Here is a 25,034-nt window from a genome sequence, read left to right on the forward strand (position 1 = left end):
CTGTCTCTTTTTGCTATACTTTTTAATGTATTCACATGATTGTCTTAATTTCCTGATGATTTTTTTTAATTGCCACAGCACCTGAAAGCCTAGGTGGTTGTCTGCAACCTGGTTTTGTACAAAAACATAATACAGAGGGTGTTTGTAAGCATCTGTCCCAATTCCATACTTTGTGGCCTCCGTCTTAGGCTGCTTTGTTAGAGCCTTTTCATGGTTATCCCATGTAAAATTTTCACCATAGAATGTATGAGAGGGTTTAGCTGGTGGTTTAGTGCAAGCCCCCAGTATTCAGTTCACTTCCCTGGTAGTTTGAATCAGTCTTTATGCTCAAGTGACTGAACTGGATCTTCATGCTCTGGAGGAATCATCTAACCAACCCTTCCCCAAAAGAGCGAATAGTCTTGCTGCCCTCTTCACCCCTGAGCAGCTATTCCTGCATCCTTTGTGCTGACAGCAGTGTCTGTGCAAGTGCTGTCATTTAAATTAGAGCCAGCTCACAGAATTGAAATGGCAGAAAATGAGCAGTTCACTACAGCATTAAGCCAGCACCAGTGCTGTTGCCATGGGTCAAATGGGTGTTCTTCCAGATGCACCATTGGGAGTATCCCACTAGCTCCCAAACTGTCAGCCTGCAATACCAGAGGGTAAAATTTCCACGTACGTTCTCAGCTAAAGGGTTAATGCTAACTGTGCAGGCTGAGGGACAAGAAATTTTTTAGGTTAATGATCAAAAAAATGTGGCCATTACTAATCTATCTAAACCAGTTTTAAATCTACTGTACAACTGGGTTCAGATCTTCAAGCATGTGAAAATGGTCCGGGAAAGCAGCTCCATTCTGCCTTTCACTTGAATCATTGCAGCAAATATTAAAGCTGGCGTCCTACCTGCATAAAGCTTTTCGCACTAGCTGCCCTGTTCCAAGAATAGCTCATTTTGGGATGCTGCAGGAAGAGGTTTATTTAATGTCTTTCAAAGTCAGGGCATTTAAACTGAAAGTTACAGCTGACAGATAAACCGAAATGCATAAATTGGATTATAAACCTGGGAAAAAGAAAAGCAAAATACTTTGCTCAGGAAACGAGTGGTGTTGCTTGTAAAGCTAATAAAATATTGCTTACACAACGGTTTTGTGTCAGTTCAAGATTGTTGTGGGTTATAACCCCTCTCTGCCCAAATAACCTGGTATGCAGCTTCAAATTACAGAAAGTAGCTTTTAAGATCAAGCTGCAGATGCCCGTCTTCAATGCACGGTTAAAGCAGCTGCCATAATAACACGTTACCGGCAGCTACTGCCGCTGTTGCCACAGGGACGCTCGCTGAACAATGACAGTGACAAAGTGGATGTGGATGCTGCACGACTGGAAAAGCTTTGCCCAGCTACTTTCGCAGGTAGAGGAAACTAGTTACTAGCGTTTACAGTAGGTGGCGGGTTTTTCGTTAACAAAAGGGCTGTTATCGCGATAGCGGAGGGGGGGGGGGGGGCCCTGGAAGACAGACAACTAGAAGCTCCAGCAGGAAACAAACCTAGAAGAAAAAAAATCACTTTACATTAAACTCTGACTCGGCAGTGACTCGGCAGCGAGCAGCTACCGCAGTATAGTCAAGGGAAGTATCTCCGCCCGATGGCGACAAGACTGTTTTCTCCGCGCGGAGACGCCGGAGGGGAGGTATCTGGGGCGTGAAGTCGCTGCGGAGCCCTCACCGTGGAGTGCCCCGGGACTCGCTGACTCGGGAGAGGCTTTTCCCCAGCGCCCCTCCGTCTCGCCAAACGCAAAACCAACTCGGAAAAACCTTAAGAGATCCTGCTAACGGGACTGGGAGCGGCTCCGAAAGCCTCCCCACTTTCTTCACTGTCCGACGACCTTCCTTTCCGTGCGGACCGACATACCTTCTTCTCCTCCTCACTCCGCGCTCGGTCACGTTGCTGAGCCACAGGGCAGACCAGCACCCCCGAAATAGCAGCGGGAACGGCATCACTTTAGGAAACAGGAACACACAGCTGAGGCCACATTGTATACTTGTTTGCAGCCCAGCGCGGTACTGTACTGTACTGTACCGTGCCGTCCTGTCCCGTCCCGCCCCTCTCCTGGGGGTGGCCGATTGCCGAGCCCGCTTGGGGCGTGGCCTATCCGCTCCTCCCAGAGGCGTTGGAGAGGAGAAGGGTGACTCCGCCGTCTTTTTCTCCACAAGCTGACCTTGCGTGGGTAGAAGAGGAGGCGGCGGCGGTGCGACTAGGGGGACGTCCCTGGCGGGATGCGCGCTTAGCGGCGGCCCTGGCTGAGCGCAGGCCCCGTCAGCTGCACCTGGCGCCGGGGTAGAAGCGGCCGCGGGGCACCGCGCCCTTCGACTGGGGACCTGCTATGGAGAAGCAAAGGGAGGGCGAGCCGTTCTCCCATCCCCTAGAGCCGGAGGCCGAGCCCGAACCGCAGCCAGCGCCTGCACCGCCGCCGGGAGAGAAGCGTTTCAGGCTGTGGTACGTGGGCTCGTCATGCTTGGACCGGCGGACCACGCTGCCTATGCTGCCCTGGCTGGTGGCCGAGATCCGCCGCCGCGGGCAGCGGCAGGAGCCCGGCGGCACCCTGGGCAGTGGGGTGCCGGCCCGAGAGGTGCTGCTGCTGCTAGGTTGGCCCACTCTGCGCTGCGTGCCCGCTGGACCCGGCAGCCCTGGTCGTCCCGGTAGCCCCGCGCCCACCGTCTTCATCTTCGAGCACAAGCCACAGCACATCTCCCGCTTCATCCACAACAGCCACGACCTCACCTATTTCGCCTACCTGATCAAGGCGCAGCCCGACAACCCCGACTCCTTGATGGCCTGCCACGTCTTCCGGGCCACCGACCCCAATCAGGCGAGTGGTGGTGGGGACAGAGGGAGGGCACTGCTCGGGATCCCCCGCTTTTCTTTTTGCGCTCGCCGTATGGGACACCAGGCGCTGCCCTCCGCAGCCGCAGAGTGGGTCGGTGTGCTCGAACGGGGCACGGCAGCACTTGCAGGGAGCTGCAAGACCATCATCTCCCACACACCCACTCGCGGAATCGAGGGGAAGTCTGCCTGGGGCCGGCCATGCCCGCTGCGCTATGTGCGGGCCAGCAGCCGCGAGGTAGGGGGAGGCACCGGCTCTGCACCGTGCCGAACTACTCGGAATCTGCAGAAAGATGGAGGGAACGCGCAATTCTGGGTGGCCACGGGGTGCAGAGCCGTCCCCTGCCCCTAGTGCACGGTGCACTCACCTGCCAGGTGTGGGGGTACCAGTCTCTGGGAAGCTCGGGTATGCTGGGAGACAGCGATTCTTTCTTTCCGTTCCCCTTCCGTCCGTGGGGGGGATACCTTTTATCCTACAACTGTTCCACGGCAAGTACACAATTTTCTCTGTGAGCAAAGTGCAGAAATTGTCTTAGGCTGTCTTTGTGGAACTGTAAGCGTTTTAAAGATACAGTATAGAGGTTTGTGCTTTCGCACAGACCTCCAGTGGTACACAAACCATCCTTCGAGACCAGCGGCCCAAATTTTTTCGTGGGTCATGCTGAGGACACCTGGCCCTGCTCATGCACACTCAGTAGTGCTACCAAGAGCCCTAGGTTTGGGTGGAGACATTGTTGATCGAGTGCCAACTGGAAAAAAGACCTAACCATAAGACTCTATTTTCCTGACTCTCTAACAGACATTGACTCACGTGTGGAATGTGCAGCAGACTCCTTTCTCCTCCTTGTTCAGAGCATGTGAGCGATGGTGGTTAGACAGTAGGTTTGATCGTTGATTTAGTACGGTGGCAGCAACAAAAACGCCTTTCAATAACAGTCTTTTAATCGAATAAGTTAAGACGTTCCTTTCACTTTTCCCTGACGTGTATAGAGGGAAAATGTGTGAAATTAGAAACAATGGGTCTTATCAAAACCATTTAGCTGATTTACTAGGTATACTGAAGTTGATTCCTTTTGGTGTTTTCTAGGATTTGGGTTTTTTGTGTGTGTGTGTTTGTGGGGTGTTTTTTCTTTGGTTTGGTTTGTTTGGTTTTCTTGGCGGGTGGGGTCATGTTTAAGTGAAGAGGCAAGTATTAAGAAAATCACTGCGAAGTTCAGTGTATTGATTTTTGTCTGAGCTAACGTGCTGCCAGATGTTATAACATGGGAAGCATTTAGAGGACATGCATAGCTGTGTCTTGATCCGTCATCAAAGATAGGACAGGCTTTGTCCCAAGTGGAGGCAACAATGCTTAGCTTGTTGGCAACTGCTGCCACTATTGTGCTCTGTGCAGGACAGAGCATGCAGAAAATAGTGTGAAATGGAGGGGATATCTGGCAAGGGAGGGGACAATGCATGTTCAGGAGTCGGACCATACAGATTGAAGGAATTGAGACTTCTGCTGTTGGCAGAAGATGCTGCATCAAATTTATTTCTGGAGTAGGTCTACTCTGGTACCATGAGACTGTAAGACAACTTCATTCTGTAAGACGAGAGATCCCTATTACTCCTGTGCACTTGCAAAATGCTACATACATTTATGCTCGGGAGGCTGTTTCTGACTAAATGCTTTATCTCTGTGTCTTCCCTTCTTTCCTAGTGAAGGAAAATATGTGCATAGAATTACATCCAATCAATACTTTAAGCAGAGACTTCCTACTGAAGGAAGTTATTAGTGTGAACAAGTTCGCTTTTATAAACTCCTGTCTTGTTCTAACAATACAGTGTAAATTTTATCTGTCAAGATTTTTTTTGAATCTTGGTGTCATTAATAGTATGTCACATGTATGAAAGTTATTCAGCTTTCTAGACCAAGAGCTACTACAAGGGCAGTAGATGCAAAGCAGTGATACGATTCACAAGTATCTGACTAAGAGACAGGGCTTTTTAAAGACACCAAAAGAAAAAGGTGAGATTTCTTTCCTCTCCTGGGTTTTGTTACCAGTTGCGGAGGCTTGGCTGGCTAAGCCTATGTGCAAGTCTCTAACTGCTGATCTGTGCATAAGCCTAGTCCTGAGCAGCTGAAATAAGGCTGTCAGTTGCTGACTCTGAAAATATTTTCTTAATACTCTTAATTGTCATAAAATGCATGTTGTTCACAGGATGTTAGGGGCTGGAAGGGACCCCCATAAATCATTGAGTCCAACTCCCCTGCCAGAGCAAGACCATATAATCTAGATCAGGTCACACAGGAACACATCCAGGCAGGTTTTGGAAGTTTCCAGAGAAGAAGGCTCCACAACCTCTCTGGGCAGCCTGTTCCAGTGCACTGTGACCCTTACAGTAAAAAAGCTTTTCCTCATGTTGAGGTGGAACTTCCTGTGCTGTAGTTTACATCCATTGCCCCTTGTCCTACCACAGGCCAAAAGTGAGAAGAGGCTGTTCCTTCCTTCTTGACACCCAGCCCTCATATATTTATAAACATTTATTAAATCCATTCTGAGTCTTGTCTTCTCTAGGCTAAAATGCCCCAGATCTCTCAGCCTTTCCTCATAAGGCAGTGTTCCAGTCCCTTATTCATCCTTGTAGCCCTCCATTGGACTTTATCAAGTAAATTCATATCCCTCCTGAATTGAGGAGCCCAGAACTGAATGCAGTATTCCAGGTGAGGTCTCACTAGGGCAGAGTAGAGGGGGAAGAGAATCTCCCTAGGTCTACTGGACACACAATTCTTAATGCACCCCAGGATCCCATTGGCATTCTTGACCACAAGTGCACATTGCTCTCCCATGGGTAACTTCTTGCCCACCAGGACACTTAGGTCCTTCCATGGGACTGCTCTCCAGCAGATCACCTCCCAACCTGTACTGGTGCAGTTTATTATTCCTTCCCAGGTGCAGGACTCTGCACTTACACTTGTTGAACCTCATTAGACTCCTCTTCACCCAGCTCTCCAGTCTGTCCAAGTCTTGCTGAATGGCCACACAGCCTTCAGGTGTGTCCGCTAAGCCTCCCAGCAGTTCTTGCTCACTTTGAAGATCTTTAAGTACATGCTTCTGTTTCATGTTGGTTATGTGATCTTTGCAGTGTGTATTAGCTCAAAGTATTTTTCACAGCTGTTATTTTAAGATGACCTCGTTTTCCACTTAGGCCATAGGCACTTCCAGCCAACGTAAGCTGTCATCACTACTAAGAGAAGTGATCTTGTCCTCTTCAAGCCTTGACCCTTTGTTCCTTCCTCTCATCTTTGTTCTCTTGGCAGTATAACAGTTTGTGCAGCCATGTGGTGAGCAAGATGAAGGAACTGACTGGTGTTATACCTGGTTTTCCCCAAACTTTGAGGGATTATTTCCAAACTGCTTCCCAAGTTTGCTTTACTATGCAACCCTAATACTGTTTACATCAAGACAGGCACACTGGAGGCACAAGATGGCAATGAGGGGCAGAGAAGCATAAGAGTCAGATAACATTTTCAAAAGTCATACTGACTTCAGACTAGCTGAAGATGCCTGCAAAGCCATGGGGTTATCCGTCTTGGCTGTGTTAAATTCCACAGTGTGCCCAGCAACTGTGGGAAGAAGAAAGCGTGCAGGAGATGTTGTGTGATCTTTCAGTTGGACAATTAGCTGTAATTTTTTAATGGTGGATGTAAATTACAAAACCTGAAGGACAGCAATTGACTTCCAGGAGATTAACACTGGTGTGGTAATTCAAAGAACAATGCAGATGAGAACTGAAGTTTGCCTTTGAATCCATTGCTTTGTCCACCAGTGGCACTGTACAGTGTCTAGGGAGTACATGCACTGTGACTATGGGAGGAACTGTTATTCACAGAATGTGGAGATTCCTGTAGCAGATGCCCAGTAAGAAGCTAATGCAATATGTGCTCTGATAACATCGGATGGGAATATCATACAATCATAGAATAGTCCAGGCTTGAGGGGACCTCCAAAGGTCATCTAATCCAACCACCCCCCACAGTCAGCAGGCACATCCTCAACTAGGTCAGGTTGCCCAGAGCCATTAAGATCTCTTGATGTTATTTGCCATGACTGAAGAAAAATGAATGAGACACTGCAAAACACTTTTACTTTTTATTTGAATGCCTGCAAATTTTAAGCAGAGATGAAAGTAGCAATCACTGGGTTGACTTCTGTCCTGGAGTAGAAGTTCAGCACAGTGTCAGATCCAGAGTTCAGCTGTCAGAGTGGGGATGAATGTGAAGATGCTTTTATTAGAGGGTCTCACTCTCTTGCCCCTTAATTGCAGGGGAAGAGAGAAAACTTCGGGAGCCATCTGGTGAGACTGGTAACAGTAGTGTTTTACTGGGTTTTCCCCCCCTCAAAGTTACTACAGTATTGGCCACTCGTAACTTTTCAAAGCAGAAGCCAGCTGAAGTGAATGAGGGTAGTTGAATACTGGCTAGTAGCTTCTGAATCACAGCCAGAGATTTGTTAGTCTTGTATTGCTATAATTTGAGAATTATCTGGGATACACAGAGTCTGTCTGTAGAAAACAGATGACAGCTTTGTCTTGTTACATTTGGCAGATTTTCTTCACAATCCCAGGAACAGAGAAAAGCCTTTTTGATTAATGTTTTCAAGCGCAACTTCTTTTTTTTATTTTATTAACTGTGAAATTCTAGTTTTAATCTGTAAATCAGATTTTAATTTTGTGAAATGAATCAGTGCTGTTTGACAGCTGCCTTGAGTACCTTGCCCTTGGAAGGGGGAAAAGGTGTGATCACTTTCTTCACTTTTAAAAAAGTTATTCTGTTCATCTATGTAGTAGTCTGTACTCTGGTCCCGGGTAGCTCGTGGCCTTAAACTGGGACAATCTAGACTACGCACTTTCTCCTTGAAACATGAATAATCTTAATTTGGGTTTTTTTTTTCACCTGAATTAGAATTCATCTAATTACTATAATTAATTCTTCTTAGTGATGGTAGTTGTCTCATTCAGCTAAGCAAGAACTTACTTGATGTGTTTTATATTTCATGTAGAAACCTTACAAGCCGTGATCCAAATATGTTGTTCCAAGCTTTCAAAACTAATCTGAGCTGACTGAGAAAGAAAAATGCTCTGGTGCACAGATCTCGGTGGAGTTTAGCTCTTGTGTGTTTAATTTGTAGCTTCAGTGTTCTGCTGCAGTGATGTGTTAGGGCAAAGCAGAAATAATGGACTATTTGCTGACAAAATTAAGCCGTGATAAGAAATTGAAAGGTAGAGGGCCAGAAACAAGAGCCGGAGGCACCCTGCTTGTAATACGAATCCCTGGATGATCTGCTTTGTCATTCCTGCAAGGGCTAAACGTTAAAAACATTTGTCTGTTTCAAGAGTTGTGTTTTAGGTAATGTCTTTCAGTAAAACAAGACCATAAAGCAGTTTATTCCGAGAAATAAGGCAGCAATACCAAATCTTTAATTTTGGCAGTTCAGAGGGGACTTTCACGCTACAACAGTCCTGTGAGGCTCCTCATTGAAGAATGTAAGTTAGAAACATTTGAAAAAGGAAGTTCATGAACTTTACATTTGTGTTTCTTCTGTGCTTTGATTTTTATGAGAGATAGGAGCACCAGCTGAATGTCGGCACAGTCTTGGCACATTAGTAGGTACGTGCCGCGTTGCTGCATTTCACATTAAAGATATTGCACATGTTGAGTCATCTGATAAGCTGTGTTTCGAATAGCAGTAACAGCCATAATAAGAAAACATGGGCTCTGGGTTTGGAAGGATTTGACAGGAAATGGGAGAGATGCACAATTTGGTTGATACAGAGACTTGAGTGCCCTTTGCAGAGAAAAGAAGTAGCACTGTTTTCCAGGAGGAAGCTGTAAGAAAGCAACTTGTGGAGAGACCAGAAGTTAATTTTCTCTTAAGTTTGTGTAGGTAAGAATTTCTTTCAAGGAGCAGGAAGCAGAAAAGTGATGACTCAAAACAAAGCATGGATGCTAGAGACTGAATGAATGCAGAGTTGTTTGGTGAGCAGCTTTGTTATTTCCACCTACACGAGCTGTGCAGCCTTAGATGAAAAGTCTTGTTCTCCCTTTTAAGTTTCTGGGGTTTTGTTTGTTTTATTTAAACAGTATCTGAGTTAACTCTCTGTTCCACTTCCCAAATATTGAGATCTTGAGAGCTTACGGTTTCATTTTTGTTTTTCTTAATGATAGATGGCATTTTTTTTTCTGAAAATGAAAGTGCTTCTCAGTTTGTACTTGTTCATAATATTCTCACATGACCCAACCAAAATAAATAATAAACCAAATAAAATTGCTGTTTCTAAATGGTGTTATGTAGCCTTTTTATCCTTGATTAATGTTTAGGAGATTGAAGAGTATTGAAAACCATTCTGTATTATCTCTATTTGTAGGAATAATTGATTAATTTTTCCTTCTGCAGTTCTGAAAACTGAGTGGAGACTCATCAAAGATTGCTCTCTAAGCTGTAGGTCATGCAGAATTTTCAACAGCATTGTCGTGGCCCCCCTCATGGCACCAGCTGTCCTCTGCCACCTGGTTTTGTTTCCTTTGTGGTTTCAGATAGTGTTTCAGCTTCACATAGAAAAAAAGAGTTTACTTCCACGTGGCTTTTATACTTGGCCCAGTGTGAAAACTGTGGCATCATCTGCTTTCTCATTCTGCAGTTATGAGGCACCTTAAGATGAGACTTACTGACACTCTTGGGTAGGTCATTAAATGTGGTGTTTGAGGGCATCTTGAAAGCATGCTTGAGGCAATAAAGTGAGATGATCTAGTTCATAAATAGGAACTGTGCTTTTCTGTTCAGTATAGTCTGTAATATAATACTTGTGACCTTATATTCCAACACAAATAGGGACGTCAGGATCATATGCAGAAACATGGGTTCCAAAATAAAGTGGAGCATTACTAATGCAGGATATATATGTATGACATGTCACAAACAACTGTATCTGCCTTGAAGAGCTCTTCAAAGTGTGAAAAAACAGTACTGAATGACAGAAGGTGGAGCAGAACCACAAAGTGTGGAAGCAGTTACCCAAGAGCTGCATAACTGTGTGACCTCTCATTTTGGGTCTGGTTTGGGTGTAAGAACATGCATCCTTTTTTGGATATGCATATTTTCATCCATGAACATGGATATTACTTTTTTTTTTTTTTTTCCTTTCCAGGAGTATTAAGTAAGTAACGAGTGGTAGATCAGTGGCATGGGCAAATAATTGTTCTTGGCAGTCCTTTCAGTCCTTTAGATCTGAAAGTACTTGATAATTCAATCTTCCTCTTGGCATTGGTCAGAGGCAAGCCTATTTATGCTGTAAGGGATTAGTTCTGATAGTATGGGACAATAAAGTAAAGGACTTAACAAATAAGCAAACAAAACCAGATGCAGTTGCCTCAGAGGGGCTCACTGTAGCCCATACTACAGTCTTAACTTTTTTATTTCTAAAAAAAAGTTAACTATGTATCTTGAAAAAATGCCATTAGTCTTTTGTTCTGAACACTGTTATGGTTTACCAGCAAAAAATCAACACTTGTTTGAAGTTGCATTTCCTTGCTTCTGCCTCTCTGCAGCAGCCATACTACTTGAAATAAACAGCATCATGTCCTGCTGTTAGAAGTGAGGCCTGCTTAAAGCCATCCCTCTATTAAGTGAAATCAGCTGCTTAGTCCTCACCCTGCCTGCCAAAAGGTATTAGGTCTTCCAATGAGAAGTTAATTACTTGATCCTCTTCTGGAGAGGGTGGTGCTCCTGGAATTTCTGTTACTCCCTGAGCAAGTCACCTCCCTGGGCAAAAAATGAAAGCCATGAAAGCAGCATAGCCTTCAGGTATCATTTCACATTCTCAAGGTGAAATTTTGTACAAGACTGTAGGCTGCAGTGAGTAAACACATCTTTTCTGTCCTTTTACGTATTGTACTTGCTGTACTTCACAAAACCCTGCAATATGTACTTCAATACTTTGGAGGCTCTTCAGTCAGGATAGATGGTTTATGCTAGGCACACATATGAAGTGTCCTAAGTTGATTTTTTCCCCCCCATTGTTCAAAGCCTTTGGAAGATGTCACAAACTAATATGCAGCTACCTAGATGCATTACAGTTCCTTTCAGTTCAGATAATTTCTAAGAGAGGAAAAAGACTTTAGTTGAACCACTACAAAAACAAAACCAAAACCAAATCTTTTTCTTAATGGACTCTCAAAGCCATTTAAAATTTTTGCTTAATGCTTTGGAAGAATTCTGCTACTAAACCACTTCGCCTAAGATAGTTGTAATAGTTGTCATTAGCTCCCCTCAAATATGTTTACTTTCACATGAAATCCATTACTTCCTTTTTTTAGCATTTTATCTCTTCATATTTAGATAAGATTATACAAATGAGCTTTTCTGGAGATTAGGAAGGGCAATATGGTGTTTTGGTTGTTTTTTTTTCCTTTTTGGGTATCTCTGGAACCACTGAAGATGAGTAGGATTCTGCACTATTGGACCCATGGCATTTTTCTGAAAGATTCAATTAATTCAAAATGCAAACACGAGAGAGAGCTTTCTTCAAAGTCCATGTGAAAGACCTGTAGAAGCAATTAGATAAGATAAAACCAAATATAAAATGAGTATGGCTTTTTCCCAACTCCACCACAGAGTTATAGAATTGTCAGAGCTGGAAGGGACCTTAAGGATCATCTGATTCCAGCTGCCCTGCCATGGGCAGGCACCTTAGGTTGCTCAGAGCCCCATCCAGGCTGGCGTTAAAAGACCTCCAGGCTTCCACCACCTCTCTGGGTAACTTGCTCCAGTGTCTCACCACCCTCACAGTGAAGAACTTCCTAACATCCAATTGGAATCTACCCACTACTAATTTTGCTCCACTCCCCTTAATCCTAGTGACCTGACATCCTAGAAAGTCCCTCCCCGGCTTTCCTGTAGGCCCCCTTAAGATACTGGAAGGCCACAATAAGGTCTCCTTGGAGCCTTTGCTTCTCCAGATAGAGCAGCCTCAGCTCTCTCAGTCTGTCTTCACAGCAGAGCTGCTCCAGCCCTCCAATCATCCTTGAGGCCCTTCTCTGGACACATTCCAGCATGTCTATATCTTTCCTCTAACAGGGGCTCCAGAACTGGATGCAGTACACCAGGTGGGGTCTCACCAGAGCAGAGTAGAGGGGGAGAATCACCTCCCTTGACCTGGTTGTGCTTCTCTTGTTGCAGCCCAGGATACGGTTGACTTTCTGAGGTGCAAGTGCACACTGCTGGCACATGTTGAGCTTCTCATCCACCATCTCTGTCTTTTGTTTTCCCATTCCCACTACAGCTGACTGTAAAGCATATTTCAGTTGGGAAGTTAATTTTTGCACATTGATAACCCAAATCATTTTAACAGAGCAAGATGCTTGTTAAGATTTATGTTTTATTTTGTTATTTGCCTTGGCAAGAACATCCAGATCCACACAGTGCTGTTTAGAGATCCTTACCCTCTGGAGCACAACAGGGCCTGGTTTCCAGACTGTTCAGTTTTGTTTTTGCTGGCAAGATTAATAAATATTTATTTTTAAAGATGCTGCTGTTAAATATATTTCATGTACTCCATGACATGGCTGTGGGTTTCCTGTTATGCTTATTTGGACAAAAAAAAGGAGCAATGTCCCAGGAGCTTTGGGAATAGTCAGTGATCTGTGGGTTTTTGAGTATTTCTCAACTTGAGTAAATATCCAGTAATAGAGCCATGAAAACCCGGGATGTGCCATGCTAACTTGTCAAAATGTATTTTAATTATTTTCCTTCTCAAAGTTTGCTTCATGCTTTGGCTTGATTATTCCTAACAACTTGGTATCATGTTATAGTAGGATTTCTAAATCAAAGCAGAAGTAGGGTAGTACATATTTAACGGAGACACATTTGCCAGAGAGGAACCTGTTGCTTTCTTTAGGATCTCATGCCTGGAAGGGCAGGAAAAAAGCAGTACTTAAACTCCAGCTAAACCCTGTGCTGAAAGCTGGTATATGACTTTCAGGTTGATGTCTGCAGTATACTGCAATTACACATGCAAAACTCTGTGGCTCCTACCTGCCATAGCTCTGTCATAGTGTGCAAAATCATGGTTTTGGTAGTGCAAGGTGAAAAAAATTAATTCCTGCTAGTGTGCAGGTTAGAAAGTGAAGGGACTGTGTACACAACCTGCTTCTATACTTGGCAAAGGAAACAGACACCAAACTGCCCTTGGTGTCATGGTATTTTGTGGTAATCTCAGTAGTTTAGGATACAAATTGCCAAATTAGCTATGGTAACTCTACTTTTAAACAACCGGCCTCCCCACCCTCCCCCCTAAACAAATGACAAACCTCACACACCTCAAGAAACAAAATCCCCCATAATTTAGGATGTTGAAATGTACTAATGTGCAAAATGCATAGCATGTGATAAGAGAGCTTTCTGTGGAAAACAGCGGTGCTTGGCGTAGCATTTGGCTTAGGGTTGTGTACCAGACCTTGTTCGGTATGGAGAAAGCTTTTAGACAATGATCCCTTTTGCAGAAAATACTTAAGGCCTGTCTTTGTGGTTATAGTGAAGGAGAGTCCCTTAGTGTTCTGTGCAGCAGGATTGCAGACTTGAGCAGTAGGAAAGAGTTTGTAACAAGGATCTGCCTTCTTTTTGTAAAGCGACTATATTATAAATAGAGGCAAGATGTTGGCTACTCTTCAACAGCACCTTTTTTCTCAGCCAAACACAGCCAGAAGAGAAAATCAAGTGGACCTTTCAGTAGCAGCAGCACAACATACTCCTATCTGAATTATTCATGAACAAACACATACAGGTCATCAGTGGCATGTGTGTGCATGTATCAGATTTAGCCTTGAGGAAATTTGCTGACCTAAACATGGGAGCAGAGTGGGAGTGAGGCAACATAACTTAAGGAGTGGGTATATGTCTTGGCACTGTGCCTTGGATTCTCTGTATGCTTAGTGCTAGGGAGAACTAAAAATACTATCTGCAGTTCAGTGGGGTGGCATGAAGTTCACAAAGGGAACGTGTTTCTTTCATAGCCACCTTCTGTCTGCAGATCCACCACAGAAGACAGCAATGTAAGAAAATGATGCAGAGCACAGCAGGTGATCAGTACGAGTGCTGGTGTAGTAGTGGCTGTTGTGGCTTTTGGTTTCTGGTTTCTTGTTTGTTTTTGTGTTTTCTTTGCTCAGTATGCTGATTTCCCATCACAATTGGGAATGAGAAAAGCATAGAGCAGCCAAGACTGCTAGATTAATGAGCCTTGATGTTCAGATAATCACGTATTTGGGTTCTGTATGTTGACCCACTGTTTTGCACTCATCTTTTTTATTTAATATCATATGCTTGCTAGTTCATGTTTTATGGGAATTTGAAAGGGAGCTTTCGGTGTTCAGTGAAAAATACAGCTTAAACTTAAGCAGTCCTTTTTAACAATACAAGCAACATTAAACTGAGCAGAAGTGCAATCGTAGTGCTATTTCATTTATTATATATATATTTTATCTATATATATATATCAGACTTGACAGCCTATATAATATGCTTCTGCTCTGACTTCTCACATGACCACCATAAAGAGGTAATATTTTAAGAAGACTATTAATACCTGGATTTCTGCAGCATGACAGAGGATGTTTCAGCTAAGTTCTGTTCTTCCTTGAAGTGTCAATCTCAGCCAAGCTAGGAATATATATGTAGATGCTGCTGTTTATCATAGAATTAGTCAAGATTCAAAGGGACCACAAGGATCATCCAGTTCTAACCCCCCTGCCATGGGCAGGAACACCCTACTGTAGATCAGCCTGTCCACAGCCTCATCCAGCCTGGCCTTAAACACCTTCAGCAATGGGGCCTCAACCACCTCCCTGGGCATCCCAGTCCAGGCTCTCACCACTCTCATGCTCAACAACTTCCTCCTCATGGCCAAGACGAATCTCCCCACCTCCATATTTGCTCCGTTCCCCCATGTCCTGTCACTCCCTGTTAGCCTAAAATGTCCCTCCCCAGCTTTTTTGTATGCCCCCTTCAGATCCTGGAAGGCCACAGTAAGGTCACCTGGGAGTCTCCTCTTCTCCATACTGAACAGCTCTGCAGCCCTCTGATCATCCTCATGCCCCTTCTCTGGACACACTCCAGCACGTCCACATCCCTCTTGTAATCGGGGCTCCAGAACTGGATGCAGTACTCCAGTTGGGGTCTCACCAGAGCGGAGCAGAGGGGAAGAGTCACCTCCCTCCACCTGATGGCCACACTTCTCCTGATTATTACCTGTCAATTAATAAATCTTCAAGAATCACAGTGCAAACCAGGCTATTGTAGGCTTTCCTGTTATGCTAAGCTTGAAGTTGAAGAAAAGTATCAGAATGAAGCACAGCAGTGCTAATTCACGATTTGCTGACTCAGACTGTGACATTGGAGTTTTTTTAGTTGTGTTGTCCTGCTGCTATGCTTTGCGGTTGTAGTATTAGATTTTATACACATAGTATGCCACCTGAAGAACTTCTGTGGAGTTCTGCTGGATTTGATGCTCTTTTTACTGATTTTCGAAATTCTGGGAAGCTCAGAATTCTCTGTAGAGTCCTATGGATTGTTGCCATCCTTGTAGAAACACAGCACCCAGCTCACACATGCCTACACATTCATGTAGATAATAACTACTACCTAGTAAGATAAAAATACACAGATGTTTTTATCCTCAACTCTGCTATCTATTTTAGCTTTTATCATGTTCAAAAAATGGTTGCATTTATATCATGAGTTTGAGTGGAATTACTGATTTCAGGTAAAAATAGGTGTAAGGTTTGAGTTTAAGATCATCTGAGTTTGTTTATAGAATATAAAAAAAAAATAAGACTTGAATTTTCTTATTTCTGTCCCTTATAAACTATGTAAGTCTGTTACTCTTGTAACATATAGAAAACATTTTCTTTCAGTGATTTACTGGATCAGTTTGAATAAATCATAGAATCAACCAGGTTGGAAGAGACCTCCAAGATCACACAGCTGTGTCCAGTCAACCAGACCATGGCACTAAGTGCCTCATCTAGTCTTTTTTTGAACACCTCCAGGGACGGCGATTCCACCACCACCCTGGACAGCCCATTCCAAGGTTGGGAATAAAGACCAGGCCCTCTTACTGAGGTCAGTTAACTCATTTGAGTGTACTGCTGCCACGTGTGCTCCCCAGTCATGTTGCAGGCAGCAATGTCTATGAATTGTAATGGATCACTGCTTTTGGATGGGCTGTTGTTATGTGCCTACAAGAGCCCTGAGTGAAACAATGCAGAGTCTGCTTCTTACTTTCATCTCAGGTTTAATTGCTTTCAGCTGGTTTCAGGCAACTGCTCAGTTAACAGCTTAAGACTGTCCAGAGTGTCCTGCTCTTAAATAGGAGCCAAATCACGCAAGCCATTCTTCTCAAATAGCACAGTGCCTTCCTAGAGGATCACCAGCTGCTAGGTGGTCATAACTGTTTTAGTGGTCTGTAGCACATTTTGAGTTTTATCTTGCTTTAAGTGTCATTCTGCTATCAAATGTAGCAGTTTCTTGATATTATTATGTCATAAAAATAATAGTCTCGAAGTTCCTTGTTTTTACTAGTACTGTTCATATTAAAGTGTTAAAATATCTTTCAGCTCCATTGAACAAGCAGGTGGATAAAGTTGTGATAGGCTTCTAATGCGTATTTGGCACAATGTGCCACTATCATTTGAAGTCCTGCAGAGACATAAGGAAACATAGCAGTTTTTAATTGGCGTGTAGATTTGCTGGCTTCTTTTGTGTGCTCTGGGAGCATTCCTCTGGGGGAGCACATTTCTTAGAGGGGTGACTTCTCTATCATCAGATAGTGACAGTGACATGAAGATAATGGGAAGTCTGGTACAGAGATCAGAGCTGCCCACAGAGCTGTTAAGAGTACAGATCACTGCAAGATCCCTTACTGTCAACAGATGCACTAGTTTCCAGATTTGCAGGCTTTTCCCATCTCTTTAGCCTTGTATACGCATACAGACTGTCACTTGCTCTTCTGTTTTTATCAGCTTCTTTGAATTGTCTCAGCCCAGGATTTCTGTTTTTTTCAGGAGTTGGGTATACTACACACTGTACAGTTAACCATGAGAAGTCATGATTCTGAACATACAAAAAAAAAAAAAAAAAAAAAAAAAAAAAAAAAAAAAAAAAGGAGCTAATAAGACCTCTCCCTCATTGCTTCCCACTGCCCCCAAATGAAAACTTAGGAAAAAAATACGGCATCAATGGTTTTGATTGTGTGTTGTGAGGAGCTAAAGCTTCACAGATACTGTTAATTAGGATTATACTATGCTAGTTTGAGCCTAGCTGGGATGTTTTAATGAGAGGAATTAGATAATAGGCTGTGAAAAGGAATCAATGGTGATATCTGCTGCACTCATAGGCTTGCTGAGATATATCAAAACAAGAACACAAACATGGATAACAGAGTTGCTCTCTGGCTTTGGGCTGCACTTCTCTCTCTGTCTAACTTGCAGTGTGTGACTTCTGCTCCTAACCCCCCTGACTGATTCTTCAAACTCACCTTGAACATACGGCAAAGTCTGGGATAAGGTAGAGGAGCGAAAAGGAGGTGGAAGGGTGGTTGGGACTCTGGTTTCTGGGAGGGCTGTTGTGTCTCTGTATTACTTTTTAACTTGTGTATTTCTGTCTATATCTGTATCTATTGTAAATACCTGCTTGTATATTGTGCTAAGCTGTGAATATAAAGCTTCATTCTTATTTTCCAGATCAGCTGAGTCTAGTCTGGGTGATTTTCTTAAGTATGGGAGGATGGGGAGCACTCAAACCATCACATATACAAATTTTGACTTTATTCCTGTTCACGTTGCTAGTTCCAAATATCACATTTAGAGATCACCAAGGCTAGCTCCTCTCTCTCACTCTCTCTCTCTCTCTCTCTCTCTCTCTCTTTTTTTTTTTTTTAAATAATGTGTATTCTGGTGAAAGGTGTTTATCGAATAAAAACTTGAACAGAAATTTTATGCAAGAATAGGCACATGTGATGATTATTTCCATTTTAATAAAACATCAGGACAGCTCTAACTCACTCAAAGTTCCCTTGCATTTAAAGTTTATTTTCAGTTTCATGCCTTTTTTAAAACCACAACACCTGACACATTTTTGTTTTCAAGTCAAGACTGCCTGTGGCCCATAAGAAGTGAAAGTTAGCTTCCTTGGTGATCAAGGCAGTCATGTCACATATCAAAAAGAAGATATGAGTAACAAAGTAAACCAAACCCAAACAAAAACAACAACCAAAAAAATCCAAGCAACCCCAAACAAACAAAACACCTCAATCCCTACTGTTGAGGGAAAGGATGCTGTGCTGTATGGTAAAAGACTGCAATATTAGCAAAGCAACTCTTGGAGCATGATGTGAACAGCTGAGTCACTTGTAGCTGGTGCTGAGACAAATTGCTCCTGAAGGATGCTTGTTACTGCATGGCTGCTCCTACAACTGGTAGATTGCCTGCTTAAGAGCAAAGTAAACCTGAGCCTGGTTAGGGCTGTCTGTGAAAAAGTACACTCCAGATAAGCCTACTTTAATCTGTGGAACATTTAATTGGTTCAGCATCATTTTCTAGTGCATGAAGTTTTCAAGTATGCAAGCATATTCATGAGACTGACATAATTACCCGTTTCTATTTTATTCTTTTCTAAGAATCCATTAATAATAAGGACACTTGATTGTTTATAATTTGATATATGAGCCATAACTATTAAGTCTTAACACCTGCCCTAGAATATGTCCTGGCTATCACTTCTCTGAATATTAATGTAGTAGAAGGCTGCTATCATAGGTCAGTGTACTGATCTTCTGTTTATGTAATGAGTTTTGAAGGTGTGTTAATATAAAACTCAGAGTATGCTTTCCATACTCTATTCACTTTGTGGTTGTTGAGCATGATCTTTATTGGAAGATAGGGGGAGGTTACATAATTTTTCTTTAAAACATATTTATCTCCTTTATGATAGGCATTCTGGTAATTTAATCAAATATTTTCACATAAAAGATACAGTTTGATATTTGATTTTTAAGGCAAAGAAGACTTAATAACCTCCTTAATAACATCTTTGCTTCTCAGCTCCCAAATGTGATTTTTTTTTTCTCAAGCAAGCAGACTCAAGACCAACATTCAGGAATAACCTTCAAGCCCCTGCCAAGTTCATTTGATTCTTTCACTGGTCTTAAAGAAGCTGTCAAGTTCATGGCACTTGAAACCGTGTGTAACAAAATTTCAGAGTGCTGTTCCTGAAACAATATGACAGCGTAGGTTAGAGGGAAGAGAGGGAGCAATTTTCCTGCTCCATGAGAAACCGTAATGCTTGGGAGTGCTTGCAGTCTGCTGGAGGAATGATTAGTAGCAGCCTGGAAGAAAGGGAAGCTTCTAGTGTCCTGTGTGATAATCAGGCTCCTGAGTGATTAACCAGTAACTCTGAAAAATTTATTCCTCCCACTTCTTGAATCATCTTGTTTCTATCATGAATCATGTTGTGGAGAGTGACCTGGGGGTCCTGGTGGATAACAAGCCAACCGTGGCACAGCAATGTGCCCTTGTGGCCAAGAAGGCCAATGGGATCCTGAGGTGTATTAGGAAGAGTGTGTCCAGCAGATCATGGGAGGTTCTCCTCCCCTTCTATTCTGCCCTGGTGAGACCTCATCTTCAATAGTGTGTTCAGTTTTGTTCTCCCCAGTTTAAGAGGGACAGGGATCTGCTGGAGAGGGTCCAGCAGAGGGCGAGGAGGGGAATTAGGGGATCAGGGGACATGGCTTATGAGGAGAGGCTGAGACATCTGGGGCTTTTTAGTCTGGAGAAGAGAAGATGTAGAGGGGATTTGATAAATGTTTATAAATATCTGAGGGCTGGCCAGGAGGGGAGGGACAGGCTCTGCTCACTTGTTCCCTGGGATAGGACAAGGAGCAATGGGTGCAAGTTGCAGCAAAAGAGGTTCCACCTCAACACAAGGGGGAACTTCTTTACTGTAAGGGTCATAGAGCACTGGAACAGGCTCTCCAGAGGGGCTGTGGAGTCTCCTTCTCTGGAGCCTTTCAAGCCCTGTGCTGGATTGTGTGGTCCTGCTCTGGCAGAGAGGTTGGACTCGATAATCTCCTTGGGTCCATTCCAACCCCTAACATCTTGTGAACTCTTCTAGCATCAATCATAATTAGCTACAGATGTAACACTGCAACTTTACAAAGTAACTTATCTAAATGCCTTCTTGGACATCCTGTCTCACATTAGCCATACAACTCTTCTCTTTCCTTTTGGTGTTGTTTTCCCTTTTGGCTCTATTTTTTTAAAAATGATTGTGGACGATAGTTGATCAGAAGGGTTTGGTGTCATGATTATTCATTTGTTTTTCTGCTTTATGGAAAGATGTGTATTTTGAATATAGCAAAATGAAGAGGGAAAAGAAATCAAACACACAGTAGTAATTTATTCAAGTATAATAGAGATTTAGACACTTTTTCATGTCTTTTGACCTGGGAGCTCAGAGTGCTATGATAGCTCTTCATTGCCTTCATTCTGTCAACTTGGACAGTCTCAGTCTGTAGAAATACATATGAAAGCATACAGCAGTGTGTACCTCTTGCTGCAGCTAAAGAAACATAAATTAGCAGGTGGCATTGGCTAACAGAAGATACAGCTAAAGATTACACATTTTGAAAGGTGCTGGTATGTGAAATTATTTGGATAACTGAGGCTTGGAAATTCCACCCATAAAGGTGTTCTTCCTCTGTGCCACTGTGTGCGTGTTTGGGGTTTTGTTTTGTGGTGGGCTTTGGTTGGTTGGCTGGTTTTTTGTTTTGTTTTGTGGTTGGTATTTTTTTAGGCTGTAAATTGATTAGATACAATTTTTAGAGATGAGTAAATGTACTGATGGGGGCTGGGAGTTGACTTTATGTGGCTTATTAGGGCTGCAAGAAGATCAGATATTTTCAGGAATAGATTGAGTCACTAGGTTAGATTAGATTAGCATCAATCCCTCTTTTGGGTCTTCAGTGAGCTCTAATACTTGTGTATTTCTCTGGCTTTTCTGTCAAGAATTATTTTTCTCAGTAACATTTCCCTGCAGTTTTTTACCATTATTATATATTTTCAAACATAAGTGACTTTCACTTTGCTATTTCAGATTCTGAATATCCAACATTTATATACAAAATTTACATTTTTTTTTTGTGTGCATCCAAAATACAAAGCAGAAGCATGCCTTGCAAAAAAAAAGCTATATATGTAGACATCTAGACCTTGTAAAGAAGTTTGATGTGACAGAGTGGCTGGAGAGCAGCCAGGAAGTAAGGGACCTGGGTGTGCTGATGGTAGCTGAACATGAGCCAGCAGTGTGCCCAGGTGGCCAAGAGAGCCAATGGCATCCTGGCCTGGATCAGGAACAGTGTGGCCAGTAGGACAAGGAAGGTTATTCTGACCCTGTACTCGACATTGCTCAGGCCACACCTTGAGTCCTATGTCCAGTTCTGGGCTTCTCAATTCAAGAGAGATATTGAGGTACTGTAACATGTTCCAAGAAGGGTGACGAAACTAGTGAGGGGCCTGGAGCAAAGCCCTGTGAGGAGAGTCTGAATGAGCTGGGGGTGTGCAGCCTGGAGAAGAGGAAGCTCAGGGCAGACCTCATTGCTGTCTACAAGTACCTGAAGGGAGGCTGTAGCCAGGTGGGGTTGGTCTCTTATGCAAGGCAGCCAGCAACAGAACAAGGGGATGTAATCTCAAGTTGTGCCGGGGGAGGTCTAGGCTGGATGTTAGGAGGAAGTTGTTGGCAGTGAGAGTGACTGGCATTGGAATGGGCTGCCCAGGGGAGTCACCATCCCTGGAGGTGTTGAAGAAAAGCCTGGATGAGGCACTTAGTGCATGGTCTGGTTGATTGGACAGGGTTGGGTGCTTGGTTGGACTGGCTGATCTTGGAGGTTTCTTCCAATCTGGTTGATTCTGTGAATTTTTCTAGATGGTTCTGCAGTTTCATGTAAAGGAATCCGCAAATATGGTACTGATGGCTGCTTTGAACATTACAAGTCAATTCCTGTTAGAACAAATGCTGATCTCCTATTTATGGGGCTGATCCTATTAAAATGTCCATCTCTCTATCTGTTATGTAAATAAGTTTCTTTCCTGTAAGCCTTCCTTTCTAGATTCATTACTGAGAACATGCATCAGGAATCATATATATAATTCCTAACAAAGTACTTCAGGTTATTTCCTAGCTTGCAAACGACCTTCCTGTGTGACCTTGCAGGTATGCTGCCTTCCTGTGAGCTGCAGTTCCTGGTTCAGTTCAGGACATGACTGTCCAGTGTTACAGCTGGGCTGGCACAAAAATGCCAGTTGCTGCACTGAACTACTTTATTCAGGTCATACCCGTATACTGAAATACTTAGAAGTGATGATTTTTTCCAGGCTTGTTTGTTGAGAGCAGGCCATTCAAGTGTTCTGGACAAGTCAAGCTGACTTTAGGGACTTGGCACACATGTATAAATTTTCCAGAAATTGCCTGTGAGCTCAAAATTTGACTAGGAAAGTGAATAATTCGGAGTGCTGCAGGTTTGTCTTGTTTCACAACTCCTTTCCAGTTTGCATATGGCTGCTGTTGTGCTCATTTGCACCCAGTGTGACTTTTTGGCACTTCTTCTGATCTCTCATTCAGCCTGGCCATAAACACCTCCAGGGATGGGGCCTCAATCACCTCCCTGGGCAACCTAGTCCAGCCTTTCACCGCTCTCATGCTGAACAACTTCCTCCTCATGGCCAGGACGAATATCCCCACCTCCAGCTTTGCTCCATTCCCCCATGTCCTGTCACTTTCTGATAGCCTAAAATGTCCCTCTCCATTTTTTTTGTAGGCCCCCTTCAGATAATGAAAGGCCACAAGAAGGTCACCTTGGACACTACTTGAATATGTTGTAAATCCACTGAACAGTATTTGCAGGCAGAAATTGCTAGAAGTTGGATGAAAGTACTTTGAGGGTCTGATTAGCATCAAGGGAATTTGACCATTTATGTATTTTTATTACCAAACACCTGTTAGCTAACATTTTACAAAGCTTTGTAATTTGGATAGATTTTCATGGAGCCAAAAATTGCAAAAGGCAGACTCTTCCATTTGGTCTTTGTATGCAAATCTAAATGCCATGGGCAACTTGCTTCTGGTGTTTGTTTTTTTTTTGTTTGTTTGTTTGTTTTTTTTTTAACAAGAGCCAAAACTCAAGGGAGAAGTGTATTTCTTTCTTAGCAGTGACTGAACTATTGTGGCTGTTTGAGCTGATTTTCTAGCTCAGACATAGGGGAGAGGTGAACGTTCCAGGGATAGGCCATATAACGGCAACAATGGATAAGTTAATATAATTTCATTGGAGCATCCAGAGCTTTATGTCTGGAAGCACAGCTTGGACCTTCCCCTTGCTGGCTTCTGCTGCTTGAGCTGTGCCTGCTGCTATCTTCCCCCACTGCTATTTTGGCTGCTGCTGCTTTTGCTGCTTTGCTGCTGCTTGACCCCTTCCCCATCTTCCTTAAGATTATTATATTTTTTCTCTAGTAGTTTATTTTTCTTTATACTGTTATACTTACACTATAAGAAATACAGTTTCATCTTTCCCTGACTTTCCAAAAAATCTGTGTTGTGGTGAGTTTATTCTACCAGGGAAGGGATCCATCCTAACCCGGGACAACTATTTTTAAAATGTTGATTCAGAAAGCTTGGCAAAATTATGATCTAAATCTAAAATGTCATAACGTGATCTGTTGGCTCACCTGAGCTGCCTTTCATTCCAAGAGACATAAGTAATTTTATTGAAAAATTGTTGCCTGGGGATAAAGAGTCCAAGAGGATAATCTTCCTTGGAGATATGGATGTTATTTCAAGTTGTTCAGTGTGTTGATGTTTTTCACAGAATCACAGAATTTCTTAGACTGGAAAAGCCCTTCAAGTTCACTGAGTCCAATCATTGTTTTCACACTGACAAGTCCTTGACTAAACCAAATCCCTCAGCACAACATCTAATCACTAGGAATCGCTATGCTTGGAAAGGACCACCAGGATCATCCATTCCAACCTTCATCCCAGCATCCTTCATCACCAGTCCACAGCCTCAAGTGCCACATCCACTCTCCTTTTAAACACCTCCAGGGATGGTGACTCCACCACCTCCCTGGGCAGCCTGTTCCAGTGCCTGACCATCCGTTCAGGAAAGAACTTCCTCCCCACAGCCAACCTAAACCTCCCCTGACGCAACTTGAGGGCATTTCCTCTTGTCCTATCATTACTTGTTTGGGAGAAGAGACCAGCTCCAGCCTCACTACAACCTCCTTTTAGGTAGCTGTAGAGGGCAATTAAGTCCCCCCTCAGCCTCCTCTTCTCCAGACTAAGCAAGCTTAGCTCCCTCAGCCGCTCCTCATAGGTCATGTTTGCCAGACCTCTCCCCAGCCTCGCTGCCTTTCCCTGCACCTGCTCCAGCACCTCAATGTCCCTACTGTTCTGTGGTGACCAAAACTGGACACAGTACTCGAGGTGTGGTCTCATGAGTGCTGAGTACAGGGGCATGATCGCCTCCCTGTTCCTGCTGGTCACACCATTTCTAATCCAGGCAGGCCAGGATGCTGTTGGCCTTCTTGGCTACCTGGGCACACTGATGGCTCATGTTCAGCCGGCTGGCCACCAACACCCCCAAGTCCCTTTCTGCTAGGCATCTCTCAAGCCACTCCTCCCCCAGCCTGTAGGGCTGCTGGGGGGTTGCTGTGTTTGATACAGATATTCTCAACTAAGGATATGGAGAGGTGTCTCTCTCTGTAAGACATTTTCATCTCAGAAGTGATCAGAATTTTACTGAAAAATGGTGGTGAGAGGGGGAGGAGTAACAAAACAGTGTATGCTATAAATTTATTTAATCAAAGTCATGGGTATCTGCAAATGGAGGGACATTGAGATGCTTGAGCGTGTCCAGAGAAGGGCGACGAGGCTGGTGAGAGGCCTTGAGCACAGCCCTACGAGGAGAGGCTGAGGGAGCTGGGATTGTTTAGCCTGGAGAAGAGGAGGCTCAGGGGTGACCTTATTGCTGTCTACAACTACCTGTGGGGTGGTTGTGGCCAGGAGGAGGCTGCTTTCTTCTCTCAGGTGG

General features: G+C 43.6%; 1 protein-coding gene across 2 annotated transcripts in view; it reads left to right on the forward strand.

The window, feature by feature from the left end:
* Nucleotides 1–2,173: 2,173 nt before the first annotated feature.
* TBC1D4 (TBC1 domain family member 4) overlaps nucleotides 2,174–25,034 on the forward strand; it is a 133,029-nt gene continuing 110,168 nt past the window's right edge. For both annotated transcript variants that reach the window (XM_064174011.1, XM_064174020.1), the window contains exon 1: nucleotides 2,174–2,847. In XM_064174011.1, coding sequence (XP_064030081.1) covers nucleotides 2,362–2,847 — 486 coding nt within the window. In that variant the 5' untranslated portion in view covers nucleotides 2,174–2,361. The remainder of the gene's footprint in view (nucleotides 2,848–25,034) is intronic.

This window comes from Pogoniulus pusillus, chromosome 3 (genome assembly GCF_015220805.1).
Source record: "Pogoniulus pusillus isolate bPogPus1 chromosome 3, bPogPus1.pri, whole genome shotgun sequence".
Taxonomy (NCBI): Eukaryota; Metazoa; Chordata; class Aves; order Piciformes; family Lybiidae; genus Pogoniulus; species Pogoniulus pusillus.